Source organism: Phaethon aethereus (genome assembly GCF_964289735.1).
Source record: "Phaethon aethereus genome assembly, chromosome: 7".
NCBI classification, from domain to species: domain Eukaryota; kingdom Metazoa; phylum Chordata; class Aves; order Phaethontiformes; family Phaethontidae; genus Phaethon; species Phaethon aethereus.
The window spans coordinates 11245404-11273312 of record NC_138583.1 but is presented as its reverse complement, the minus strand read 5'-3'; the positions used below and the strand labels follow the sequence as shown (position 1 = coordinate 11273312).

At 40.3% G+C, this 27909-nt stretch overlaps 1 protein-coding gene across 1 annotated transcript; it reads left to right on the top strand.

Annotated features, from left to right (window-relative positions):
* Positions 1-226: 226 nt before the first annotated feature.
* Positions 227-22416, top strand: MMRN2 (multimerin 2; the record flags this gene model as incomplete). The annotated part of the gene is made up of 7 exons (XM_082002585.1): positions 227-1628; positions 13633-13755; positions 14996-15102; positions 16518-16580; positions 17821-17994; positions 19090-21000; positions 22028-22416. Exons 1-7 carry the CDS (start codon positions 1348-1350, stop codon positions 22414-22416), a joined length of 3048 nt encoding a protein of 1015 aa, XP_081858711.1. The 5' UTR covers positions 227-1347.
* Between the last annotated feature and the right edge of the window lie 5493 nt (positions 22417-27909).

The window sequence follows — 27909 nt, the reverse complement described above, 5'->3', positions numbered from 1 at the left end:
TTTCTGCATTTTTCTAGCTTCTTCCATTAAGCATAAAAGAGGGGCAATCAGAAAGAGAGGGGTGCAGATCCAACCAGTGATAGAGAGATGCAAATTCACAGCCTTTAATAACAAGGCCTTCCAAAATCCTAGAGAGATTTTATCCTCTCTTTTTCAGCTGGCATTGGAATGACTCCAGAAAAGCTTTACATTTAATGCTCTGCAGAACATACTGAACTTTGGGCTGTGTATCTCATCATTCAAACCGAGACGTGATCGAGCAGTCCTGCACCAGCATTCCCACCTGTTCTGTCAGCAGAGCATCGTTCTCCCTCATTTTATTCTTCAAAATGCCAGAGCACATCACCCTGCAAGACAGTGAGAAAAGAAATACAGTTTATAATAGCAATAAAACTAAAAGTAGCACCATCAAGTGAAGCAAGACCAGTAATAAAACCACATCCAACCCCCTTTTTTTTTTTTTTTTAAGTTATTAGGGTGAGGTAACAGAGGTAGCTCTTCACAGCAGCTCTTGCTAAGTGTTTTTTTGTAATGCTAATTAAAAATGCACAAAAAAATCAGGCGTGAGATCCAGAGATGACAACCCAAACAGAAATTCTTAAAAATGCTCGCTAATCCTGACCCCTCTGTAGGTCTACTTCATGAAAATCTTCCACTTCGACGCGAACAGAATACGATTCAGAGTTACTTTGCAAAGACCACACAAAAATGGATGTTTGTAAGCTCTTTTTTGCTGTGCATTTATTCTGAATACCTTAATAACCATAATTTGTTGTACATACCATGAATATGCTGTTGCTAAAGCCAGGGTATTTCAGCCTTAAAAAAAAAAAAAAAAAAATAGTGCAGACACTGGAGCAAGCAGGTCTGTGACATTTTCTGGCACTGTAATGAGAGTCTGTTACACCACTCAATATTTTCTTTCCTTTCTTTTCTCTTCCTTTCCTTTAAGCTAACATCCTTTTCCTGTGCCTGAGGGAGAAGGCAGTTGATAAAAGCCAAGTTCCTGTTCACAGATAAGTTTAGAACGCAGCCAAGCTCAGAAGTTCCTTGAATAAGCTATATTCCTACCACCTTTTTTTTCCCCTCTGTCAGAGACGTTTGAGCCCCACACAGGAACCAGACTCACATTGTTCAATAGCCACGGACGTTTCCACAGTAGCTGGGAGGGTCGAAAGCTTTTTCCGCTCTTTGTTACAAGTCTTTTTTTTTTTTTTTTTTTTCCCTCCTTCCTTCTTCCAACCTTCCAGTTAAAGAATATTGCCAGGCCATTCCTGAATTAATCCAGGCTGAGCTTCAGAGAAGCGAACAAGAGACAGGTGTAACTGGGTGGGGAAAAACCCCGCGATGCTAGTGAAGCTTTTGCTCATCTGTAACACAATAGGATTGGCAAGGCTGGTCAAACGCTCGGACCATCATGGATATCATGATGGTTCGGTGCTCAGCTCAAAGCCAGCAACTTATGAGACCTCTGCATACCCCCAGAGGAATCCTCTGTCACACGAGGGAGAAGGTTACTGGGAGGCAGAAGGGCTCAGGGAGGATACTCAAGATTACCCTTCAAGTGTGATCTCGCATCAGGAGGAGAGAGAGGATTTTGAAGCTGCGAGTCCACAGTCCCGAAATGGGTAAGTACCCCAACGCGTCTGTCTTACACGTAACGATAGCGCAATCCTGTCTGATACCTTCCCATCCTGTTGATAAAGGACCATTTTCAATAGAAGTTTCTCATTAAAATATATTAGATTTTAGGGATCAATCCTACAAACAGTAGGGGTTTAAATGTTTTAACTACAGAAGCAGAAGGCTGAAGTGCTTGCGGAGAACGAAAACGACAACAGGACTGGTTCTTTGCCTAGTCCGAGGCGGCACGATGGGGTTAGGGGTCTGGACGCAGCTGGCAGATGTGAAACCTTCCAGTTGTGCTGTAGCACCATAAAACAAAACCTGGCAAAGCCAAACTACAGGAAATTAATTTACTGAGTTTTTCTCATCACAAACCAATGCTGATTATTTTTGCTGATCATGGCAATATTTGCCCATCAGTGGAATGTGCCTGGCTGCAGACTTGGGCCTTGGAAATGGAGAGGGAAAGCATAGCAGGATGTTAGCAAAATAAAAATAGCGAGGAGTAAATATAACAAAGTAAAGAATAATAAATAAGCATGAAAATGACTACAAATTCAACCCTCCAAAAAGGTTTTGGTGACAGTGAAATGCTTTCTTATGGTAATCTGTAGCAGAAGAGTAGCCATCCTGAGCGGAAAAGGCATACGTTTCACTAGAAAGCTTTCCAAGCGCTATGATTTTTGTAAGTTTTACGGGCACATAAGTAGGTCTCTAAATGTTTAAAATAGATGAAAACCAAGCAGGACAGTGAATGAATCAATCTTTTATAGCCCTGATGGATGGGTACTGCAGAGCCCTGTTTGGGAGAGCTGAAACCGCAGCACAGCGAGTGCTGTTCACAGCTCAGTGCTTTAGGATGCCCTGGTATTTTTCCCCTTTAAATGCTCTTGAGGAAAGGAAAAAAGGGAGACGGAAAAAGACTATAAAATCTTGCTCATGTCATGCTTTCCTTTCATGCAAACTAAAGCATGCTATCTTGTTTCTAATCTCATCTACATGTAAAATTAAGGACTCCCTTCTGCATGTAGCATAGTGAGTGTATTAAAACCCTGTTGTCCTTCATACTACGTCTTCCCACAAATCTGTACCTCCCACCATTAACCTTAAGTCATTTTCTAAAGCCTGTAAGCGTTGATTTCCAGTTTCCTGGTGGGTAGTGTTCGATAATGACGGGCACTGTTAATTCCCCAACTCCTGGTTAATGCATTTCAGACGCTGTCAAGAGGAAGGAAAACAAAGCCTAAGTGGTGCTCTGGACTTCCACATTATACTGCACAGCGGTAACCATTTGATTGCTGGTTGAAATGCCAAAAGCAGCCTGAAAATTATAAGTACTATGAAAATTCAACGGCGTAAACAGGTGCATGTGTAGGTCAAGATGCTGCAATACACTGCCCTAATAGGGGTTTCTTCCTTTGCTCTGTAACTTTGTTCAGCACCAGCTTGTGTAATTCAGTTCAGCACCACCTATTACTCATCCCAATTTCCTCCCAAGAAGAGAAATACTTCCTCCTTTTATGGAGATAGTTGCATAAGGAGTCAAATCACAACATTCTTCCCAATTATAAAGCTATGTTGATGACTACAGGCAATCAAAATAAAGCCACTGCCAGTAGCTTTAAGGGATTTGTTCTTTTGCTAGAGCTATCACATTTACGGTGCGCACAAAAGTGTCCAAAAGTGAGGGGAGAGAGTGTGAATAAGAAGGGACAGCATGGGTCCCCTTGTAACTGCAGTCCACGTTCTAAAAGCCGTTGCAAATGGTTGAGGCAATGTACCTTCAGAGCCTGAAGTCCTCAGGAGCATGGCAGGTGCTTATGGCTGGAGTACCCTGTTATGCAGAGACAAGAAGTTGTCACGAGTCTGGTATTTCCTCCCTACATGTGACACATGTCCTGGAAAAAACATCGAGGAACTGGGCTTGTATCTCTACAGGGGAGAGCAAGAAGAGCATCAGGAGTTAATCAGGAATTAAAACATACAGAGAGATGAAGACATGCCATAAAAAAAGCCTGGGGTAGTTAGAATAATTTTCCACCAAAACTATGTCCCACTTTTAGTTTGCTTTTGAAATAAGAAAATGCTTTATTTTTAGAACTGGGAAACGAACAAACAAACAAGCAAGATCTATGGTAACTTTGTCTCTGAGAAAGTTTTGACTCTTGTAATTTTCTAACAAACTTCTTGCTATTTTCCCTGTGTATTAGAACTAGTGGTTGTTACAAAATATTCTCAGATTATTTTAAAATTTAGATTATTATTTTTCTTATTGCACCTATTTGAATAATGGAGACCATCACGACTATTAACTAGTCAGACAATCCTCTGGTTTCTGTTTCAGCATGTAAGGTAAAATAACTCATCAGATCCCAGTCAAATGCTTGGACATGTTACTTCACTAATTAATTCCTCTCAGAATAACAAGATTATTCTAGCAAGAGTTTTAAAATAAGAAAATCAGTAAGAACTCACTGACCTTTAGGTGACTTTTTAAAAGGAGAGAAATATGTGGATAATAATCCTTTTTGTTTTAACTATTCTTTAGAGGAAGAACTGGGCAATGGTTTAGTATCTCAGCTGTTGCTTGTAGCCGAGTGCACCAGAGAAGCTCTGCATGTTCAAAGTGGACAGGTATCTGTACTTGTTATTTACAAAATAAAAAAAATATAAAAAAGGGCCAACTTTCTAAAGGAAATAATCTTTTTTCTTCCCACCCCCATAGCAGCTGTGAGCTAATTGGTTTGACTTTAGATATTTTATTCTATGGCTGAGGTAAATGGATCCATGTGTACCCAAACTTTCTGCAGAATTAAAAAGGGAAATGAAAGCACAAGTACATAAAGAGATCTGTCCTGTGAAATTGCTAGACTGTATTAGCATTTGTTTTAGCAACGGAAGATGAAGAGCAAGAACAGTAAAAACAGGTTCTGGATTTCATAAATACTCAATGCATAACACCCAAAATAGGTAATACATACATTTTCACTCTTTATTTCCCATATAAGACAGATGCCCTAATGCAGAACGTCATGGGAACGCTCTGTTGTTACCGGTGGCTTTCCTTTTCCTTTTCCAACCGGTGTGTGGATACAGGCAGCTAAAGTGAGGCTTGACAAGGTGCCCAAGATATGACCAGTTATGTGGAAGTTCTAGAAGTGATCCAGTAAATATCAAATAAGAGCTTTCATTAGCTTTGCATTAGCTTATCGCCTACTCTAATACTTACCACTAGGTGTAACCAGTTCAGCTGCTGTCTGATCAGGTCATATTGAAATGGATAATAGATATGTCAAGGAGATAATACATCACTGTTGTTATCCTGACAATTGCTATGTGGATGACATACCTGATAGCTTGTGAAAACTCATCCTAACCTGACAAGCCACCTTGGAGATTTTTCTTTAGAGCAGCTTCCATCAAATACTTGGTAACGAGACATACTTGAGCAAGGCAGGGTTGAGCTGGCCTCAGGGGAGCTGAAGGAGAGGGCCGTGTAAGCATATAGCTGTGTGCCCTCTCCTAGGCTGTACAGTTCAGACCGGGGTAGACAGAACTGGACGCACGTGTCCTCCTCCATGCGGCTGTATGGGGGCCAGGAACATGGTGACCCAGCCTTTGAAAGGAAAGGCTGCCTGGCTCTGGGAAGAACATGCCATCTTCTCTGTACCCTTGCCATGGACTTACCTCTATTGATTCGAGACCTATGGAAAGACCTCTACTGTTATTACATTCAGAAGGGCTTATTTTCTCTCCCTAACAAACAGACTATTTCTCAAATCAAGCAATGCACTAAAGCACCCTTAGTAGAGCACTGTAGACCAAGGCTCCTGTCTTTTCTCGGCATTGATTAGAGCCGCAGCCGGCTGGCTTTAATCTGATCCATGTGCCCACACCACCAAGAACAGTCAGGCTGACAACTCAGATTTCATGCACTTAGTGTTCATATTTAATTTAAAAAAAAGATAAATGGAGCATCTAAAAGGTGCAATTCTACCACATGCTACCTCTGACAGCAAAGCCCAAAGCTGCCTGGACACTCAGTTGGCCTGGCCTGTCTGTCATGTAACACAGTAAACCAGAACACTTAAGCATTCCGGGTTAAAAATAAACTTAGGAAAAAGCAGAGGTTATTTTTAACTTTCTCCCTCAGTAAGCACGCTGTCAGCGTTGGTCCCCAAACGGATGGCTCACACAGTAAGGGAGAAATGGACCATGGTGATAAGATGGGAAGGAGCACAGCAACTAAAGCTGGTTTCCCCAGCTATGACAAAGTCCCACAGACCTTCTCCTCCATCTTTCCAAAAGTGTAATCACTGCCAAGTAGCCCCTGTTTTGGATTTGCCCTCTGGGTGGGCAGGTGATTTAGTTCTCTCTCTTTCTCTTCAATGTGGAAACACATGCTCAGTCTTGCATTTATTGGGATTTTTCTTACCATTACAATGTGTTTGCAAAAAACGAAAACAAACCAACCAATAAAAACCAACCCCCACCACCTGAACTATAAATAGCAAAGGCAGAAATCTTCAGCATAAGTAAATCCTTAATTGCATTAAAATATTTTGAGGATTGGACACACGATTCTGTGAAGTCACCCTTCCTTACAGGAAGGCTTCCTGATGTCAACCAGGTGCGTTGTTATCTCACTGAAACACACACCTCTTCCTTTAATTCGGCATGGAGACAGCCACAAAGAAGTAGGTCTCTCTTTTTGATTACACAGGGTATCAAAACACAGAACAACTATCCTCCGAAGTAGAGAAAACCCAAATCAGTCTTATTCTAGGGAAAGTCAGAACAATGCTCAATCTTAATAGCTTATTTTCTTTGTCTGCTTTTACAGGAAAATATCCATTGATTTCATTAAGACCCGTTTCACACTGACTCATCCATTTCTTCAAAATTAGACAGGGACTTTCTTAGGAACCTTATGGATACTGAATTTCTCAACAAAGGGGCATAGAACATATGCTTAAAATAAAACAACGTTTGGATGAAATGCAGCCAAATGTGATCTTCAGTCCCTGACATCCTGTGAACTAGTGGAATGGCCATTGAGTGCTCAACAATAGCTTTTGCAGTGCCAAGTTCATTAACAGAAGCAATGGTTTCCTGTCAAAGTTAGGCACTTGGCTGCTTTCAGGACTTTAGGAAATTCTCCAATTAAGCTTTTGCCTCAGACAGTGGCTACTGACCAAAACCACCACTCGATACTTGGCTCTCTTGTTGAGCTGCACATCTGCAGGTGGAATGGCTCCCCATTAGTGTATTTGATGCAAATGAGACAGCTTCACTGCATGCGCTACAGGAATTATTGAACTCTCTGCGCCCAAAGGGTTGTTTTATTTCCTTTGTTACACAGCTCATTAGTGCAAGCTGTAGCAATTAATTCTTTCAGCAGATAGCAAGGATCTCTTATTTCAGCATAGCCACAGAACCACCATCAGCACTATTACCACGTGGATCTGAAGCCCTCCTACTCCTGAGGGTCAATACCCCTTGAACGAGTGATCGGTGGCCAACCCTGAACAAAATCACACTCATGCCCAAAACACAACTAGGGGTGAACTTAAGTCTGCAGAAATCAAAAGATGAAATCCAAGCGTAAGTTGACCCCTGAGCTGGCTGGAGAGCTTGTATCATGGGGAGGATAATATAATTGAGGTAATGGCTGTGATGCTTTGTGAAGAGGAAAAACCTCTTGCATTTATTTCTCTGAAGTAGCTTGTTCAACAGTTGGACTTGGCTCAAAACCAGCTCCCAGCCAAGCCTGCTTTCTCTTGGGCTCCTGCTCCTAGTGAAGCTCTAGGTTCAGGACTGGATTTGCTCAGAAAGTCTTCACTGCACTAAGTCTTTAGGACATTCTGCAGGACAAGTCCCAGCTGATAACAGATTAACTGGCACTACTGTGGAATAAAAGTGGCATTCAACCAGCATTGCTCAGGGCTCTGGAGGACTTCCAGCACTGTATGGAAATCCACACATTTGAAACTACCACTGCCACTCTTTTCAGCCCAGCTCATAAGGTAAACCGGTCAGTCTACTTAAAGCCCAGTGAAAACCAGGGTGGTTCGGGGGATGAGTCGCAGGAAGATCCCAGACCCTGCCTGAGAAATATGGTAATTTCTACTATCTGATGGTAATACAGGGCTGCTGGCTGCTCGGGAAGAGCTGGAGAATTCGCTGACAGACCACCAGCGATTACTCGCTGTCTGCTAATTAAAAACCCAGTGGCACACTGGGATCCCTCGGTGAGGCAGCACCTTTTTAAACACCTGAATACCTTCTCCATTCTATAATGAATAAAAAGATACGTCTGTCTTAAAACTGATGGGCATAGTCCTAGTTTAGATTCATTTAAATGTGATATTTTACCTCTATTTTATTAAGGCTGCTTTTTCTTATCAGTGAGAACTTAGCACTGAGGGAAAAACAGAACATAGATTATTCCACAGCTAATGCCTCACTTTTTTTTTTCCCCCCCGCTTCAACTGGTATGAATCAGGAGGCATTCTGCACAAGTTAGTGGAAAATCACTTGATTAAATTAGAACAACACAGTCCTCTATTGTCATCTTGTAGCACATTTAAGCAGCAATAATTGCTTATCTGGTGCCTTTTGCACTGTATAGAAAAGGAAAGTGTCACAGACCCGAAAAGTTCTGCACTCTCAGTGGTAGACACAGAAATGGCTGGACAGGAGTTTTCCAAGTAATTATAGAAGCTGGCTTCCTTGAGAATTGAAACTTGAGGAAACTGATGTGAAGGACAACTCAATTGTACAGCCAAAGGAATAATAAAACTTATGGAAAAACAACGTCCTGAAGTCCTGAAGCTTTTGTTCAGCCAAAAATTCCACTGACCACTGGAAGTATCTAAAATTATGCATTGCGGTGCCAATCATGAGAACATGTAACTACGAAAAATAAAGTATGGAAGTACCTAGCTGAGCTGGGGGGAATTACGCTCATTATCATGCTGCGATTGTCAGTGTAGTGCTGTATGAAAAAAGCGACTACCCAGTATTCATTTGAGCAGAGTGATAATTACTGCACACCAGCCATCTTGCTTTATCTCCTGGTTCTGTGGGTTTTATTCTGTTTGCTATGATATGAAGTAGCCCAGCCAAATCCTAGAATCAGAGATAGCACTACCTACATTTTGCTATGTTTCAGTAAAAGCAGTAGTAGTATTCAAAATAAGAAAAAAATATTGTAAGATCAGTTTTTAGATTAAAGACCTTAAAGGTTCAAATAAAAGGAGCTTGAGCTAACACAAATTTGCTGAATCTGATTTAAATACAGATTGCCTTGTCATCAGATGTATTTAACTTCAGACAAAAGAATACAGTTGACTCAAAGTAAGGCAGAAATGGATAGATGCATGTGAAGACTCTATTCAATAAGGAGATTAGAAGAAAGACTAGGAAAAGACCTACCTAGTCTTAGTAGAGAAAGTTATTCAAATACTTTTTTCCTGGTTAAAGAAAATGGATTAAATTTGCTTGGAATGTAAAACAGGAAAAGCAACTGAACAAATTAAACATTTGTAGCCCTGGATTTGCTAGGGTGCCCTTAAGTGTTGCTCTAACTTGCAGTATTGGGATAAACGTTACCATTCACCATGTCAGAGAGAAAGCTCTTCTGCTCCCCTCATGAGCAACTTGTTTCTTCTCCTCTCTCCTTGGTAGCAGAGGCTTGAATCAAAAGGAAACTGTATTAAAGAGAATAAAAGCAGAGGGTGTTAAGCTGGTTACATATTCAGTGAATGAAGCGACATAATTACAAAGAGGGAAAAAAATGCAGAAGCAGAACACAAAGCTGCTGTGTTCCAGAAACCAGCTGCATAAAGAAAGTGCTATTTGTGAAAGAGCAGCTCTTTGAAACTTCAGAGCCCACTGGTGCCAGCAGAAGTCCCGCTCGCCTCACTGAACTTCAGATCTAGCCTTTGTAAGTCTTTAAATTGTTCCACTTAACATTAAAGAATGACATATTTTCCCTCAAGGTTAATACAGTCAAGGAGTATTTTTAGTAACAGATATCAAAGTTTCCTTAAAGGAAGCATTTGACAAGATATGCAAAAAATCCTGCAATAAAAGATTCACCTTTGGGCACATGTGCCTATATTGCAGCTCATTACAGATGGGAAAAACAGGCCTTATTTACTTATTTGATGAAAGTTCTGATAAGTTTCATGGAACTCAAAACAAATAAAAGTTTTTGTTATTAAAACCGAAACATGCGTATTGTGTAGCACTTCAGCTCCATGAAACTTTAAGATCAAGCAAGGGACAACTAGTAAGCAGATAGTACAGCAAAATGGACATAAAGAAATGTGACCACCATTTAAGGAATTTTTTATCGAGAGCCTATCAAATTCCCCTTTTTTCATGCTGTTCGTTCTGCATAATGCTAATAACTGTCCAAAGTAACCATCAGGTTGGGATCAATCATTGATTCAATTTCTGATACAACATAAGCCCTTTCTACATGTGGGAAGCCCACCAGATATCTCCAACACATTAACGGGTTTTGAAAGGGAATCTTCGTATTTTCTATTACATTTGTGTGCACTTTTACATGTGCAGGATAGCACACGTACTCACAGTCATACGATGCTACATTCTTGCTCACACACGTGTTGATGCATGTAAACATTTGGTTTAGATTTGGCTTACGTGACTCAAAGGGCTTGTTTGGGAGCTGTGTATGGTGGGAATAACAAATCAGCCCAGATGATAATTCATGGGGAGTGGATTGTTTTTGTCAGGAAACAACAAAACACTAAAGCCAAAGAATCCTGTTTTAAAAGGTTTCCACACGGAATGCGGGCTCCTGCCTGGATCTGGCAGGCATGCCGCAGGCAGACCCAAGATGCTGCACCTAGCAACAATGCCAGCGAGCTCCAGCCGCGGCGCCCCGTCACTGTATTTCCCCAGGAGAAAAGCAGAGGATTCGAGGGGGAAAAGCCAGTCCTAGCCATGGCTGGCTGGGCACATGAGAGAGGACAGCTTAAATGCAAGCACGAATTGGGTCTCTGCTTCTGAGTGACTCATCTCTCACCGACCACTGCAAAGCAATGCAGCCTTACAAAGCCTGGCAGACTCGGGCACACCTCGAGGCAGATGTCAGCCAGAGCATGCGTGGTGGTCTACTGGCTTTAATTGAACTGCTCCGTGATATGAGCAGAGCCTTTGACTCTTGAAGAGTAATGATTTAATAAAAACTTGAGGATTTGTCCTCTGGGTTAGTCTCATAGGAAACAAGACTCCCACCGATAAGAGGCACAAAAATTCCCCCAGTCACTTGCAAAGGTCTTAAAACTACAGCTCACCAAAACAGCTGTTTTGGCTTGAAATCCCAGCCAAGGCTGCAGCAGCCTGCTTGCCTGTTCAGCTTTCCCAGCGCCACAGGCTTTGCCAGATTCCTGCCCCCGCTTCTAAGAGACGAAGGGTTTTGCTTGCATGGGTGTTCGCTGGAATCCCAGTCACATTTTCCGTAAGAAACAGGGGAGCAGAAAAGGCTCTGTACGTCCCAGCAAGCCCAGGCTGTCTGCCCTTTCCTCCTCATGTCTCCAGCTTCCTCGCGGCTTCCTCCCCTTCTCCCGGCCGCAGCTTCCGCTTTTGTGCGGGACTCCGTTCCCCATTGTTTCTGCGCCTCGCTCCGAGAGGCAAACTTTTTCCATATATGCTGATTATCAGAGATTTGGTTCCTGTGTTCCCATTTAAAAATATACTGCCTAAAGTTCAGTTGTTCTTCATCAGACACAGCGCTCCCCCCCACAATGCTCTGCTCCATTGTAACACAAGCTCTGCCAAACTCATGGAGTACAAGAACCTCCTGATTTCCCCAAACACCCCAGCTGACATGATCGACTTTGTATAAGGCCTAACATTACTTTTATTCTGAGAAACTAGTTTTTATTTCTTACAGGAAAGGAAATTAATACGGCATACAATATGATTCCTAGTTTTTCTCCAGGCTTCATCTAAGCAGGTATGCTGCGTATATTGACGCCAGCGAGCTCCAAGGCTAATAGTAATGGCTGTGAAGAGAATGGATACTGGACCCTAGAGAAGCCAGACAGAGGGCAAAAACCCCAAACCATGTGAAAACAGCACCTGCTCACTCATCAGATATACTCTTGGGCATTCAAACCTTCCAGTGCCAAACTTTCAAGTACTGAACTGCCAGCGGCAGTATCAGGAAGAACAATGTTAAAAAAAAAACACCATACTGACCAGTTCTTGCCATCACTAATACACCGATCCCATGGACACCTAACACAACAAAGTAGCTCAGTTTTTGAGATGCAGGTGGTCTTCATCAGGACAGCCAATTTCATGCAATTAGAGAGCTGTTTCCTCTGCAGGTGCTTTACTGTGAGGGTGTGATGAAGGCCTCAAACCCCTTTTGCAACTGATTTCATGCCAATGGAAAACAAGACTGTGATTTAAACTATGGAGCTTAGTGTTTTGGTTCAGAATAGTTAACAGCCCCAACCCAGCGAGCATCAAGGGATGTTTGGGGGAATCACAGGTCCTGCTGAAAGGGGAAGAGAGCTGGATTTCATCAGTCACTGGGGAAGATGGCATCCTTTGCAGCCTGCCTGATGCCCCAGAGGCATGGGCTGTGGAAGGTCAGCACTTCAGAGTCTAGACCACAGAGGCGGAACCGCCAGAGGCTGTCAGTGAGGGTGGTATATGTTTTTTCCTTTCTCTGTCCAAACTGCTCAACTCTACCTCTTCCCTAAGGAAGAGGATTAGCACGTTTTAACATCAGTATGCTGCTAAGTGATATGTTGCAACTTCCTAACGGCCCTGTGTGCACACACAGTTTTAGGATACCTACAATAGACAGGACATGTAGCCACTCATGTGAAACATGAGGGCCCAGACTGTCTTTAAGACAGGTTGTCTGTAAAATGCAATTGCTGCCTCAGTGACTATTCCTCTGAAGGTTTTGTAGCCAGAGTTAAACAGAGAGAGTGGGGACCCCTTGTCTCCCTATAGCTTCTTTGTCCAAACAAAGCTGCCACATCCCTTTTCTACTCATCACTATCCACGGAGAATGGTAGGATCCCCTGGTGTTTAACTGGTGAACTTCTGTAAACACACTGTCTGAAATAGTGTGTTGAATACACGCCTAGTTTATCAACAATAATTGCAATTACTAATTGATCAGATGTTAATCAGCACACTTTTTTTTCATTTCCCATTACAGTTCTTATTCCTGACTTCCTGTCACTTCTGATATCTTGGATTTCGACCATCAAACTTCAACAAACTGTACCCTTCCGTGTCTTGACTTTAAACTTTTGAAAAGAAAGAGGCTCACCTACACTCTGAGATTAACAGCTGTCTATGTAATTCTGACTCAGAAAATTTACCAGACTACTAAAACTCACATGTCCTTGCTAGAAACATAAAACTAAAACCCAAGAAACCCACCCTCATTTTTCCAATATTATTTTCCTGCAGGTGATGGGAGAAATTATTTCAAAGCTAGTCTAATTAATAAAATCCAATCAGTTACTATATTATCTTGAAGAAGTAATACTTAGGAAGGCATTGATTATTAATGGAGTTTATATGGGATCAAGTTTTCAGAAGCAGTCTGCTTCAACCTGATGAGTCAGTCATTAGGCATCTGCAATGGCAACATGCCTAGAAAGGCAATTTGACATTTAAAGTGACATTAACCTGCAGGTTATCGCGAGTTGGAAATTTCTCCTGCTAAATGAAAGAACTGGAAATGGAACTAATGCATCAAAGTTCAGGCAATCAAACCTTTCCCTTTCGTAACAAAATCAGATAAACACCCCAAATGAAAACAAATGAACTGGGAGTGGAGGGAGGAAGTACCATGCATTTTCCACTTTCCTCATCATCCAGATGAAAAAAAAAATTAGAAGGTCCTTCTTCATGTCACTCTTCCTTGGCACTGTTACAATCAGAGGTTTTAAAAGACCTACTTCAAATTCCTTTCTTATGTCTTTCTTCCACTAGGAACTGGTGTTCCTTCATGCAGTCCCAGCTGGTAACATACATAGAAGCCTGCATGAAGGAGAAGTACATTGTCAACTCCCAACAGCCCTGTCTAAATGGAGCACCAGACTGCCAGAAGATCATGTAAGCATCCCAAATAAAACAAATGAGGGCAACATAATTTTATCTGAAGCATCTAAATGATATTTTCAAAAGTATTTAATGAAGCATTTTAAAAAGAATTAAAGCACCAACTCAGTTTAATACTAAAGTGATATAGGGTACCTACAGTGTACCTAAGGTGATCAGGCATTTAAGTAACCGGGGAGAACAACTGCCTTTCCAAGTCATCAAGTACAGAACTACAAGGTGATTAAGTGATTTTTCAAATCTTCCCATATGGTTATTCAGAAAAACACACCAGAAACCATACCTTTTCCATGATTTTCAGGTCATAATACACCCACATAACTTAAAAAAAAATCTCTGCCTGTGGCCATCAGTGAGACCACTTACATGGCAGGAATTAGAGATGTGCAAGGGCCCAGGTGCTTACTCTTATTTCAGGAGGACTAGCTGCCCAAAAAGTTCTGATGAAAGCCCATAGGGTACCTTAAGGTACCAGGACTGATACATCATTAAAGTTGTGAGACACTGACTCACAACACTTTTGAAGTAAAATAATATTTAAAACTCACCTACATGTTTTTACATTTATGTAGTTACTTGATTGCAAAAATGTTTTTGTTATTTGTTAATGCAATTAATTTCTCTTTCTCTGAACAAAAAAAAAGCTTCATGACTATTTCTAGTGGAGTTTTTAACAAATTTGTATCTTCTTTGGTACCAGTGACATTTTAGAATATTTGCTTAAAAACAAAACTTTCCCTACAGCTCATCAGAATTTTACACAAGTTCAAGTTCAGTCCAAAGTTGATTGCAACGGACTCTATTACAATAAGTATTACAGCTGTGTTTCTCATAGTTACATGAATTTTCCATCTGTGACGTTTCTCAGACTTGCAGGAGATCAGTGCCAGCGTGTTTGGGAAAAATCTCTACCGAAGAACAGTAAAGCATGAGGCAGACCACTGGAGCCACACTGAAATAGTAGTTCTACTCTGTCTGCATGTAAGAATGTGCACACACCTCCTATTATAGACAGTAATCCTGAAAAGCAATCTTATGTAGGGGAAAAAAATTGCTGTGGACTGCCTAAACATTTTACTAAGCAGCAGTGATACAGTTTATGACAAATTTCTTAACAGCATTACTCATTCAGAACACGCTTGGCACCAGACTGCTGCTAGAGTCAGTGAATTTACCCTGAGTGACGCCAGCTGACAGTAACTTGCAAGCTAATGCCCAGACCCTTACTCCCCAGGTACAGGACAGCTCTGAAGCCAGTCTATCAAGTGAAACAGAAGGTTTTGAAGTCTTTGCAGTGGAAATGCTGCCCTGGATTTATTGGCAAGGACTGTGAACAGCGTGGTAAGGAAAGCTAGAGAACAAGCGTGGGAATTAATGACTAAATGCCAGTCACGGTGGCAAGAACTAAGTTTGCCTATTTGTTTTCCCTTTTTTTGGGAATCGATGCCTTAATTTCTTTGGTCTGCTATGCCCCAAGTCACTGATACCTTGAAACAAGGGAGTCGCTGCAATTAGCAGCTAATAGCATCAGCTACTTATTATTCTGTTAGTAGCAGCTTTGTAATCTTTATACATGGATAAAGGCGTTCATTTGCCAGAGGCCCTGTCAGATATAGAGGTCCACCTAGGAATGCCTAATTCCAGGTAGAATCTGGTGACATCAGAAAGCAACACTGGTATGTGAAATGCCCCTACAGTCAGTTTACAGGATGAAGTCACCTGGCCAGGGAAGTCACAACATACCCAAATTCAAAGAAGGCAGGCAGGGCTCACTCTCCAGCCTGCACCGCTGCCTCCTCTCCGCTTACACTGGCTGCAACAGATACCGGCTCCTAGAGCAGGGAGACAGCACAAGAACAGAGCCCAGGCTGCTACTTCCATGGAAGCTCTAGCAATAGCCTTTACATACAGTAAACTACTGCAACTCTTTGCAGCGTTGAATAAGGATGTGTGCAGCTGCTAAGTAAAAGAGAGGGGGGACAGCGTGGTTTAAAAACCTGGAGTGCTTCATGGCATTGGCAGGATTTAGCAAATAATAGTCCAAAAGCAGGAAGAGAATTTAAACAGATAAAAGGTAACTACCCCTTGTAATTAAGGCCACCACAACAAAAACATCAAATGCTCGTGTGAAAATTTTCACATGACGTTTGCCTAACTCACCTATCCAAACAGACTCCACAGATAAAATGGGTGTGCCTCGTTTAATCTCTGTAGGTTTAGCTTTTCTTCACAGATCTCTCTCTAAGGTGATGCCCCAGCCTGACTTCCATGTTTGATGTTAGAAGGATATTGCCAACTACAGTGCTTCTAGTTTAGCCTCTCCTCTGTTACACTCATTGACCAAAACCAGCTGCTGCTTCTTTATCTCCGTATTTGTACGGCCCCACTCACTGTAGCTGGTGCCACCAGAACTTTCAGGTAACTGTGGAACAAGGAAGAGGAATTTGCAGATCATTTGATAGGACCCCCAGAAAAAAAAAAAAAAATCTATTTGTAAAAGACTAAATTCTTATGAGTGGTAACTCAGCATGAATTAAAAATCCACCCTGCACAGCATTATCATTTATGCAATGTTGTATGCCAGTGCAGTACTGGAAGCAAAGCAAGCTCTCTAGGCAGGATTGCCTTTCTGCAATGCAGAAGTCCATCTACACATCTGTCACACTACACATGAAATTGCCCTTTCTCACCTTGCTATACCATAGTCGTTTCTGCACCTAAACCATTTTCACAGCTGTATTATATCTCAATTGCAGATCCCAATTTTATTCTGGTGCCAGGAAATCAAACTGAAGGACGGGAAGAAGAATCAAACCACAGTATGTGCTTGAAGTTACTTTGCTTGCCATTCTTTTACCTCTCGGTCACTGACTGGAAAAAGAAGATATGGACAAAGTCTCTAGTGACAATATTATTTGGAAAAGCTTTTACACAACTGCATTTCATTTATTGGCTTAAATGAGGGTTTTTGCTATAACACTACATGAATGCTCTAGACAAAGCAGCCAAAAGTTTCAAAGTTGTATGCTGGCTGGTCATCAGCAATACCCAGTGAGAATGCCAGCTGGAACAGAGCGTTCAGCCTTTCAACGGCACGGATGATTAACTCCTTGCTCTACTATGTGGATTCACAGGAAAGCACACCATGCTCACCAATCTTGCCAGAAAAAAAAAAAATCCAGTCAAAATGCTATTTTAGAGCATCTATCCAGTAGCTTTGAGAATATTATTATGAGGTAGTGTAGATTCGTATCTCTGGCACTCTAGCCTGCCAACCTAAGTATCCAAAAAGGACCTTTCCTTACCCTCTATGAAATGGTGTGGCTTGCAGTGCTGTTAACTATCTTCCAGCAATTGGCTCTTCATTACAGCCCTGAAAGAGTCTTCTTTACATTATGCTCTCAACACAGAATGAATAAGCTGTTGCTTTACAGGACTTAAGTTTATAAAACATTAGATTGAAAGGTCAAAGGTAACCCTGCAGGGTAAGAGGCCCCCAGGATGGCACAGCTTGGATATACCAGTTTCTGCAAATCTCAAGTGTACACTTTGAAATCTACAGCTCAAATTAGCAGGTGTTTATTTAGAATAACATCAGTTAAAGGTCCTCTCAGCAAGGGGCTATGACAATTAGACCCTGCGCTGCTGATTCCTTAGTGAAACACTTCAATTGCTCCTTCATCTTCTCCTTTTATTCTGGATTGTTAAACCTTGCTATCCTTTCAAGTCAATTGGCTTGAAAGGAGTCATTTTACTCCAGAACATTTCTATGGCATGGGGAGGTTTTAAAGGAAGAGTATTTCACTGCCAACATGGCTAGCATGGCTGAAATTCTTCTATGAATATTGAAATATATTAGGTTTTCATCACTGTTAAAAAAATCTTTGCAAAGAAACTGCGAGTTTAGGTGCTATAAATCACACCCCCTAAAAGTTAGTGCAAAAATTTCAGAGCAAAAGTACACTGGTGTTCTCAGAGCTTGCAGGTCTTGTAGGAATACCTGTCACCGGGTCGCTGCACTCCGTTGCATGACTTTGTTTTTTTGAATCTTGTGATTAGTGTCAACATCAGTGGATTCAAGAGAAATGTTGGAAGTCATTCAAAATCATGAGGCATTACTGGATGATCTTCAAAGTGATATTCATCAAGCAGTCAGCAACTTAGGTGACTTACAGAGAATATTTGAAAACAACGGTACAAGCATGGTGTTAGAAGTGAACCAGAGCAATTCAGGTGAGAGGTCTGACGCAGAATTATCAGCCTGCCAATAGGCCCTGTAAAACCACGCAGATCAGAAAGAAAAACTGAAAACAAAAATACCCTTGCCTGCTGGTTATTTCTAAAGAGAGCAAAATTGGATGCAATTCCAATACAAATAAATGAAACAAACTCAAGAGTAACTTGAAATGGGAAATGAGATGAAAGGCAGATTCCTTGGCACTTTTCTGGAATTTAAGAATATGCGTTAACCACAGCATAGAGAGGTCGCTTATACTTATTTGTTAGCTAACTACTTTGCTTCTGTGTCTTCTTTTCTTCTATAGGGATGCAGAGTTTAGGTTTGGTTTTCATTCTTTTTTTCATACTTGTGCTATATACTCTGATGTACCAAGTATCAGACTGGTGTATGTAACAAAATGCAACATTCAATCCTTGTCTGAACCATTATTCCTGCCATATATTGCAGTGGACAACAAAGAGCTATCGAATTTGACCTACTAACGCAAGCCATTGGCTCACAGAAGCATTTCCTAATGATACAGACTACCGTCCTCAGTGAACTTCAAGGCACTGAGTTCAAACGTTAAAGTTAAAAATCAAGCCGCAGTATAATTCACATCTAGTACGGATGCTTCACAGATTTTTCAAGTTATTTAGTCCTGGCCTGGAATATTCAGCTGTTAAGATGCTGTGCAACTTTGTGAAGTAGAAGGTGCACTGTGGAAAGCATCAGAAAAAGAACGTGATGAGACAGTCAAATAAGCAAGAGCCCACCAGCTAAGAACTGTTGTGAAAATGGGCAGTTATGGCCACTTACAAAACTGCTTGTCCAGGGATTTCAAAATGCGGTATGTTTATGACTTAAATGGGGCAGTCAACACATATTAAAGTTATTGTCTGCAGACACAGACAATGTGCTTTACAGTAACCCTGATTTAAAATTAGGCTGGTTTTGTAACTGTAAATATTTAGCATGCGCTCTGATTTTGGGGAGTGAGATGGCAGTTACTCTAGAAAAATAGGTACTTGTTACCCTGGCCAGATTAAGATGCTTTCCTAAAGCAGAGTGTAATTTTTTTTTTTTTTTTTTAAACACTATGTTAACAGATGTCCAGGAAAGGCTTCTGCAGCAAGTTTTGTTTCCCCATGTGGAGAATTTCCTAAGGAAACATTTTAACCCAATGTGGGCAAGCTTCAACAGAAGCTTACAGAACCTCTCGAACATGGTAAGAAACCTGTCCCATGATGTGGAAGCCAACAAGAAAAGCATAGAAAGATTCCAAGAGAGCACTGTGCCCAAGAAGGAATTCCAGGAACTGGGAACTAAGTTTGAATCAAAAGTCCAAGAAAATGTAGTGAAAGTTGATCAGGTGAAAAGAGATATAGAGAACCAACTGCAAATGCAGCAGGCTAGTGTTCACTATAATCTCACCACGATGAAGGCAGATACTGACACAAAGCTCAAGAAGTTTCATAAGATACAGCAGTCTCACTTCTTAGCTTTGAACAACAGCATAGCAAACATGAAACAAGAGCAAAACAATCTTGAAAATAAATTTGAGACTTTGAAAAAAAATTTAACAGAACTCTCCTCACATCATGGTCCCAAAGATGAAAATACCCAGCTAACCATCAGACAAATAAATGACATTCTGGCAGGGCATGCAAAGCAGCTTAAGGAACTTTACATGGAGTCAGATGTGGCCTTTCAAAATATTGCAGTTTTAGAGAGGTGGTTTAAGGAGTTAAAAAAAAATATCTCGAAGTATAGGCCAGAAGATCTTACAATAACTTTAATGGAGAAATCACTTATTATGGAAGAAAACAAAGCAGCAATGGAAAGGCAAATATCAGAGCTCAACTATACTCTCTCAAATCTTCGGGAAAACTATTCAGATCTGTTGAGGTACATGGAGGAATGTAATTGCCAGAAAATATCTTCTGACACTGATGTACTGGAGGAAGATTTAAAGAACATCACTTATTCCCTTGAAGGCACCCAATCAAACTTAAAGTATATGAAGCACTTAGAGTCAGTTTTCAGAGATCTTTTGAGGAATGAAATTGAAGAGCTCTCCTCAGCTTTTCCATCTATCCATCAGTCTCTTAATCTCCGTCAAGAAGAAAACAGACAGCTTCAGTCCCAAGTTACAGCTTTTTCAGAAGACATAGGCTTCTTGAAGAAGAAGGATGAAGAAATCCATCGACACATCAAGTACCTCAACAGTTCTTTTGGCTCTCTCTTAGAAGATGCCATGCGGCATGAAGCAGCACTAGAGGCTTTACTGGGTGAAGAATTTATGGAAGTCTTGTTTGAAGAAGATCCTAGTATCCTAATATCATCGGTATTTCAGCTGCAAGAATCTCTCAGACACATCTCAGATAAACTCCAAGAACAAAATGTGACTTTAGAATCTCTTATAAAGAGATTTCATCTCCTGAAGAGAGAGCAACAGAATAATTATCATGCTCATACATCTCCTAAGCATCCCAAAGAAGAAACACAAACATCCTCCACTCTAGATGAAGTTAGTAGTCAACGCAGCATTGTAGAACATATGGAACCTAACTATGAGGCTGCCAAAGATGAGTCCTTGGATAGCTCAACTTATAATGATATCATGACTCTGAAGAATGATATCAAACACCTGAGCCAGGCAATCAAGAGCCATGAATTCAGAAGTGGCACAAATCTCTGCTGCAATCATACAATAGCAAATGTAATTGAGCCACTCAACATTTCTGTGGGAATTCTCTCAGGCGATTTAGCAACCATCAATCAGAAACTGGAGGAACATCTACTGATTTTTAAAAAGCTATTTGGAAGCAACGAGGAATTAGTTGCCTCAAATATAAGTCTGGATGTTACAAAGATTCAGTCAATGCTGAGCAGGAAAGTGAGAAGACAACATAAAGGTCCAGACAAGCAAAGAGACAAGAAAAAGCCTGAGAAGCACAGAGAAAATATGCAGACAATAAGTGGAAGAAATACAGTGCAGACGAAACTTTTGGAAAAAGGTGGGTTCTTTTCTTTCACTTGCTCATGTGCAGGTTTAGCTTCTTCCTGGGTCCTGCTGTAAGTTCCACACACAAGAGCATATAAATTGTGAGACCTGTTAGATAACTTGTGGGATACTGGAGGGAGAATTCTGACATTATTTACACCCTTCTCCACTATCAAAATAAGCAGTTTGAGTGAGAATCAAGTTGATACACTGCTGCACTTTGCTTGAGGCCAATAAAATTACACCCATTATAGCTGCTGGAGAATTGGTCTTGAACTAATTCAGCTTTAGATGTTTATAACACGAATTTTGCTTGTAGGTGGCTCATGGTTATGTAGTAGCAGTTTTCCCTTTTGAAGCTGATGGGGACTGCTGAGTTTCTTGGTATTGCTTCTTTGTCCTCTGTTACTTCTGGAAGGAGTGTACTTCGAAGCACTAAATCCTTCCTAATGCGGACAGATACATTAACTTAACTGCTACAATTTGCACAAGTGGAACAGGGAGGACTGACCAGAGCGCACACTCTCCCTCTTATGGCTAAACTTCAGAGACAAGTTTTCAGATTACTTCATTGTGACCAGTCAGTTTGCTTTACCTGCCAGCATGGGGCCATAAGCACCTGGTAATTACGACCACCACAGGTTTAGCACTGGCTATTATGATTGTAGCCCTTGCTATGGACATAAAACACACAGCAAAAATCAGCCCTTTCAGGCATCTGTGCTGCAAAACTGTAGTTAAGACTGAATAAGCAGAGAATGTATTTAAAATCAATTTATTTTGAGGACAGAAAAAAAAAGTGCTATTTTTTTTTCTTCCCTGGGTGGTCTCAGCTTTGCACTTTTCCAAGAGTAGTGGTTCAGATATTTCCAAGGGACCATTTGATCTAATCCAAGGCGTATACTCATTTTAAGCGTTTAGCTCTACAAAGGAGCACACAGAAATCAGGCCTGATAAGGCTTCACCCTATCTCCCACCCTGACAATCCTGGGGAGAGAAGAGTGCTCACTGCTACAAACCTGTTCCTCTTTCTTTTTCAGACTCAGCAGTGGCATTCCATGTGGGATTCTCAGAAGGAAAGGATAAAGAAAAAACTCTGAGGTTTAATGAAACTTACCTCAATTATGGAAACAGCTATTTCCCTGAACACGGCTACTTTAAAGCACCGCATAAAGGTGTCTACCTGTTCGTCGTCTCTGTGGAGTTTAGCTCAGGACCAGCATTAGGACAACTCTCCTTTAGCCGTGGGTACAAAAGAACTCTATCGAGTAGTCAGAGGAAAACACCAAATGGAAACACCATGACTACTTTTGCTATGGCAGAAATGGAGAAGGGGGAGAAAGTATGCTTTGAATTGCTGCAGGGCTCTATAGTGACACGGAGTCCACCTGGGACAACAATGGGTGGATTCCTAGTATTTAAAACTTGAACAGTGACATTGTGTTTTATTGATATCTTTCCATAGATGCAATGGATCAATTCACTATTGCTTCATCTGTGATGTATTCAATCCTACTGCATGTGTTTAAACATAGCACTACCCTAGATTTGTCTTCATGCTTCTTTTCTGGAAGTGTTTGGCTTTTGATTAGTTGCTTATGAGCAGCAATGGGATTTTCTTTCAAGTGATAAGCTAATGGTTTGGGCCCCAAATGTACCAGCACGCATTCCCAAATCCTTCCACTGTGAGAACTGCACCTAATTAGAAAAACTGCTTTGTGGGACTTTCTTCGCTTGTAACAGAAATACTTTCTCCTTTCCCCTGGCAAAAGAGTACCCTCCCCCGGCAAATACACCCACCACTGGCAAGGAAAAGATTTTAGGAAGGACAGTATATATCAACTCTCATATTTTGTGAATACTAGCTTAAAACCAAGAAGCCAGGACAATTTTACCTTTTAGTTCTCTGTGGACCACAGGCAGTCACAGACTGTCTTGGAAACTTCTGCAACTCACTCCCAATGTTTCAGTCTCCGCACAACATGAACACTAGAAGAGATCGACCAAACCCAGTAAGATGTACCCTGTGCTAGTATATGTAAGCAACGATCTTAGAAATGGCCCGGTCTTTTTGCTTCTGGGCCTGTGTTGTATTTCAGCTGCACTGGAAAAATATGATAGCAATATAACGTTGTTAAGATGAATTAGATCTACATTTAGACATTAGGAAAATGTCAACAATATTCCAAAAATATTGTTGAAAATGCAGTTTATTTCTAAAGATAATCTTGAAGAATATTGTGAATTCAGACCAGAGTTCCGCATTTAGTAAGCAGTTTAAAACCAAGCAAGCAATGTCATTGTTGAATATAAAATAAATTTATAATTAGAGTAAACCAAAGAGTAGAATTTCTAAACTGTGGAGTTTGCTTGAAGTTCCAAAATCTCATGATGACCATGTCTGGTCATGGCTTAAACTTTTCTTCTGTTAAAAAGAGTATCGCAAAGGCTTTCCTTTTGAAGTTGTTCAATTATTGTGGTATTTTTCCTTGTCTATCCTAATACCTTACAAAACAATATTAAAACAATTAAATTTGCCCCAAAGAAATGCATTTAGAAATTCCTAGTATTTCTGATGAAAGAGGCAAATGCTGACTATGTATTTTATGCCTTTTTAAGGTAGCATTTTCTAAAGAAATCCATCCTGCTGTTAAAGAGTTTTCTCACTATCTACTTGTATTGTATGCAACACTAAACTACAAAATTAAAAAACACATCGGTACCAATACACATTGCACTTAAGACAGCAGTTTGACTAGCAGACAATATGTATCTTTTGAAATAAAGCTACAAAGCAGTTTTAGCTACTGACTTGCTGAGAATGTTATTCTCCATCCTGAAAAATCCAACGAAGGACTAAAAATGATCTCCCGTCTACTCCTAGCCGGTGCTGATTTTCACACAAGATGTTCACACACTGCTCTGCAGCAGGCAGCACAAAGTGCCCGCAAGCTCAGTGTCATCTGCTGTCCCACAGATTGCTCAAATATCTGAGGGAAGGAAGAGAAGCAAAATTTGAAAAGGTGAAATGTCAAAAAGGAGAAAAAGCACCAAATGGTAAGACTGGCTTCTTTCAGTACAAAGCTACTATACGGGGGTGACCCAGACATTTTTACCAGTGGTCCTCCAATTACGGGCTTTTGTGGTGGCAGCATTCTGTGGTGACAAACCAAGTGTGCTGCCTAGGTCAGGGTAGCTCAAGGAACACCCCATCTTCAAGCGCACACCGATTCTGCAGCTACCAGCTAAGTTCCACAATGAAATACAGACAGAGAACATATATATTTTAAAACACTTTGCTTGTTTTTAAAGCTTTAACAGAAAGCTTCAATGGGATTGAAAAAGCCATACAGCTACTTGGAAAAGGACACAGGTAGTAGACAAGACAGCAGTTCATCCAGACAGGACTTCTAGATTCGGTATCCTTGCTCTTACGAGAGTTTACTTTTGTTGAAGAATATGCCAGGCAAGTTCAGAGATCATCGATTCCAGAGTGAACACAATGTTAACATAAAGATGTTGTCATATTTGTATTCTTCAAATATGTGCTTAAGTTAGCCACCTGCATATACAAAGAAGACATACTTGACTGGAACACATTCATTTTTAGACTATGAAGCAAAAAATGAAGGAAAGATAATGGGTTAAAACATTCTATTGGCTGCACAAGCCAGGAAACCTGACTTCCTTCTCAAGTGACAAGAGAAACGATGATTAAGCTACTGGGTTGTGGTAAATTTTTTTTTTTTTTTAATTAATACATCAGCTTTCTAATAAACTGCATCTAAACCACCTCTCAAATACAAGCAAACTATTTGACTACAGGTATAAATGTCTTTAAAACCCCCACAAACACTTGTTTTGCTGTTTGGGGGTTTTTTTGGAGGTGGGTTTGTTGGTTGTTTTGTAAGATAAACACAGCCACATCACCATGACCTGCATTTTTAGGCAACAGACTAGAGGAAACTATTTTAATGAAGAGACAGCAGACTCCAGATTAGGACCTAAAGGAAAGAAAACCTTCACAAAAATGGCAAGGGTGATTAATTGACAATTTAAAAAACAAAAGATCTATTGGTTGGCTCAGTGGATTAAGAACAGGGGATTTTCAAACATGAAAAACAAATTGAAGCTGACCATAGGCATTAGGAAAAGAGTTGTCTGTAAAAATAAACAAGTTGCTTCAGTTATCTCATAGCAGACCAACTAGACTAGCATGCCTGATGGCAGCTTCAGCCAAACACCAATAAGCACAGAAACATGTATATATGTGTGTGTATATATATGTGTGTATGTATATATATATAAAAAAATATCAACCCGAGCTTCATATTAAAAAAAAAAAGCTTCCAACTTCTCTTAGTACTTCCCATAAATCCTCTAACTGCCAGAAAACATTGCCAATAGCTCAGGTTTCTGGATTTCCAGATCAAATCACTAAGCTTTATAAAAAGATTAAAAAAGCCGTGCATCGTAATGACTTTGCATAATTATTTTATACTGAAGCTTTTACTGCTTTATGAATGTCAGTATCTTGCAGTGCTTTACATTCATTAAAGTCTCCTAATGTTTTTTTCTTTTCTGTTACGAAGATGATCTACTTAGTTGACTCAAAACGCAAGTACCCATTGTATATCAACAATTTTACTTTCTACAGATCCATCAATGCCTGAATTCTGCAGTCAGATTCACCTGAACCCATTTCAGATATCCACATCAAACCAGTCTCTGAAGTCCCTGGTGGTCACCCCTCATGAACCAGATTCATGAGGTGGTCAACCCACACTAGTGGTCCCCTCATGCCTCAGATTCACAGCTGGTGTTGACTTACTATACTAACATCATTGAAAAAGACTGAAGTGCTATTCTGGGGAAAGGTGAAGACAAAACTGCAGAAGGGATTAATGAAATTAATATGGAATTAGTAATACCTCTGCAATTTATTCAAAAGCTTGAGTAGTTGGTGAATTGAATCAGTATGCTTTTTGGCTTGCACACAAAACATACATGTGAGGTTTTTAGACATGTCACTGGATATGGCCATTTCAACTCTTAAATACTGATGCAAGCTCATCAGTAATATATTTTTATATAGAGGTCAAAAATAATCATACACAAGTGATAACATTTTGATATTTATTATTAGCAGGCAGTAGAATTTATTTTCATTTATCAAAGCCCCCCAATTTTGTCAAAAGGATCTTCATACCTTTAGGATATAGCACCATCCAGTGGTCATTTCAAGAAGCAACAGCAGGGGAAAAAAATAAATTATGTGCTCGTCAAAACAAAGACTGGTGCAAAAAGCTTCAGTTACCCACAGTATTTTCATTATGCCCCCCTGTAACGCTAATATAAAAATCCCAGTTTTCAATTCAACCATGATCAGTGCAATCAGTGAAGATATTCCACAAACTACACAATAGCCACAACCATAAGAAAAAAGTTTACTTTGCCAAGCTATTAATCACAAGAAGACCAAATCTTTGTGCAGTCTCGTTTCCTGGTATTATGTATTGAGGAAAAAAAGGTTAAAAACTACAAGCAGTCTAGTCTTCCACTGTACTCTCCAGAACTATACAGAATTTAACATTTGACTTTACGGGGGGGGGCCCCGAAGTGGGGAAGATGGAGGGGGAAGTGGTACAACGATCTTTCCAATATAGTGATAACAGCTTATATGATGCTCAGGTATCAAAACTTTCCAGCCACTGTAAAAATCTGCCTTTAAAGTGAAGATTATCCCTGATGGAAGGCAAAAAGAGAATAGAAATTGATCTTACTTCTTCCTGCTTGCAAACTAAAAATGAAGTCTACCGAGAGTAGTAGCCGATACATTTCTGCAATGAGAAAATAAGCTCTGAGATTTTATATAACTGTGTACTCACAGATGAGATATCCCCTTGATTGGTCTTCATTTGCTTGAATCATAAAAAACAGAGTGAATTTAGCAGGCTAACACAGAGGCACCTGCATGATTTTGTAACCAACAGCACATAAGTATATCAGCTCAAATCTCGTAATTTGGGTATCACTACACAAGAAGCTTAATGTTGTATACAGAAGAACAAAAACCAATTACAGAATCCCCATCCCCTGTATTTTTTCTCTTTTTACTTGAAGAGCTTGAGGCAAATTTGTATGGATAAAACCAACAAGCAGTGAACTTGCATATGCTCGATTAAAAGAATTATTCAATTTTGACTTGCTTCTGGCTTTGCTGTAAGACAAGGATAAAAATCAGTAGAAGGAAACATCGGTTTTACTCTTGTGCCCAAACTTCGTCCAAGGAATGCAGACCCTGAACTTACAGAGCACCAAATAATTCCGAACACCATTCAACAATAAAAGTGATCATTAACAACTTATTCAAAGACTGGGGAAGGGGGAGTGTGGGGGGATGGAATGGACATAAATGAGGTATTAAAAAGCAGGGATTTAGTTACAGTATTATGATTTCCAAGTCATTACAGTTTAAGGCAAAATCTTATAGTAACAAAACACATAACTAATGTGTACTAAAATAAGGTTATTTACTTAAAAATGATACATTGGACATAATCTGTGTACAGAACAAGCAATTCATGGTAAACTCAATAAGGCACCTTCTAAAGCAGATGCTGTACAAAATACATTAGTGTGTTACATTTTTAAAGGAGTATTCTACACTTCTGGCATATAACACACACAAGAGTGTGACCATTTGTCTTGTTCCACTCTTCTTTCATATTTTATTTACATCTTCTCTGAGTTAACTACAATGTTATTTATTCTTCTTGTATACAATATAGTACATTTCATTTTGGGCATGGCATGTCAGAGCACAAATGTCACTACAGGAGGTGGGCTTCTATAATTGCATTCAAAGGTAAAATATTACAAACCAACAATTACAAGAGATTTGTGAAAAAATTAGAAGTAA